Genomic DNA, 1,890 nt, shown 5'->3' with positions numbered 1-1,890 from the left:
TCATGAATGTAAGTGATAAACTGAGGGATGGAGTGTTCCTTCATGTGTTGGCTGGAAATTCACTGTACTTAAAAAGAAGTGTGGTATTTTCAAACATGACATGTTCGCAAGTCACTTGCAGGTCCATTCAGAGTGGACCCACCACCTTCCAGTTAGGAACCACTGTCCTGAGCTAAATAAACTCTTTAAAACCCTCTTGGGTCAGCTGTATCATCACAAAGCTGAAAACAGGGCTGTTTTTCTGACACCATGAGAAGTTGACTTTTTAGAGATATGTGGTTCTCACAGGACACCCATGCAACAAATATATAATGATCTTATAGAATATGATGCATTAATATAGATTAACTACACACACACACACACACAGTAGTTAAAATGAGCACAAGCTTCAAAATCTACAGCAGTATAATCCAACATAATGCAGCAGTAGGGGAGACCGGGGTTGGTTGGCACACAGCTATTTTCTGGTCTTTTGAAAGTCACAGAAACAAAAATGTAACATCACAATGTTTGCTCATCTATTGTGTTGAACCTTCTGGAAGTCAGTTACTTCTATTTGAGACAAAGGAGTCAGCTACATTTTGATATAAGATTTGAAAGTCTAATGAGTGATGGCAGTGGCTGAGATGTTAGCAGAGGTTGGTTGGCACATTGTCCATCCAATTTTCCAATTAGCTGTAACTGTATTTTTTGACATTAAAACTATATTGAAAGATCAAAAACAATGTTTGTATTGATAGTTAATTATTATTTCTTTGGATGGTCCATGGGAAGAGTAATTAGACATCCCTACTGATGAACTTCCTAGGAATGTTGTTTGCTTTTAAAATGGACAGATATTCTGTTAAATGTTCATGTTTTCTAGCTCTTTTTTAAATTAAATGTTCAAATTGTTTCTATTGTTTGCTTCTTTTTCATAATTATAGCAATTTAACATTGTGCCAAGCAACCTGTGATGGGACTGGTTTGGCACAAATGCACAAGACTTTAATCATTCATCGCTAGGTTTTCGAAAACATTTGTGTCAATTGAAACACACTTATAGTTATAGGTGAGACCTTAAGCTGTCATTTGCTGCTGGTTATAATATTCTCACATAAATTATGCCAGAAAAGTATGGCAGAGTGAAAAGCATGTCAACCAACCCTGGTCTCCCCTATTAATTCAAAAACATCATATATAATAGTATAATACTGACAGGGAACAATTAACTCCACAGTGAGTACTTTTGCCTTTAATACTTTAAGTAGGTAAATTTAGTTGATAATACTTAAGTAAGGTTTGAATGCAGGACTTTGACTTGTAGTGGAGTATTTCCACAACATCTGCAAAGATCCCATCCTGTCTGAAGCAGCTACATTATGACTTTATGCAGCTCTGTAGGCTATTTGTGGTTTGCTTTTCTTGTAACAAGCAAAATCTCTCAGATGACAGGTTGAGATTCAGATGATGCTAAGTAAATAAATCCTGGTAAGAACAAACCAATGCTTGCTCCACAATCGTGGATCATTGTGCAACCAAAGATGTGAAACATCTTGAGCTGTCGCTTTATCTGCCTCCAGTCTCTTCTTCATGACCTCTTCATTTAGGGACATTTTGTGTTGCACGGATCCCCCGATGAAAAGTAGCTGTAGACACTGACCAGTGGAAACATGGTGACAGCTCCCAGAAGAGAGCCCAGCTGCACCACAGCTCCACACCACACGAGGGCGCTGTGACCCTCATCCCGCAGGATCACCCCAATGATCACCTTCACATAGGACAGAGTGAGAGCAAACAGGATCCAGGCCAACACCTGTGGAGGGAGAGGAAGGTGAGTTTGAATATGTCCGTTGTGGTCTCCTGCATGTAGTGTTGTGTAACATCCACACAGTGATACACAAGTGA

General features: G+C 39.0%; 1 protein-coding gene across 1 annotated transcript in view; it reads right to left on the bottom strand.

The window, feature by feature from the left end:
• Nucleotides 1-356: 356 nt before the first annotated feature.
• The window catches only part of si:ch73-196l6.5 (riboflavin transporter 2), a 9,226-nt gene continuing 7,692 nt past the window's right edge, over nucleotides 357-1,890 (bottom strand). Inside the window, exon 4 of the mRNA XM_049602311.1 lies at nucleotides 357-1,798. Coding sequence (XP_049458268.1) covers nucleotides 1,589-1,798 — 210 coding nt within the window. The 3' untranslated portion in view covers nucleotides 357-1,588. The remainder of the gene's footprint in view (nucleotides 1,799-1,890) is intronic.

The sequence above is a fragment of the Epinephelus fuscoguttatus genome, linkage group LG17 (assembly GCF_011397635.1).
Source record: "Epinephelus fuscoguttatus linkage group LG17, E.fuscoguttatus.final_Chr_v1".
In the NCBI taxonomy this organism is placed as follows: domain Eukaryota; kingdom Metazoa; phylum Chordata; class Actinopteri; order Perciformes; family Serranidae; genus Epinephelus; species Epinephelus fuscoguttatus.
Note: the sequence above shows the minus strand (reverse complement) of the source record. Positions and strands in the feature narration are given on the sequence as shown.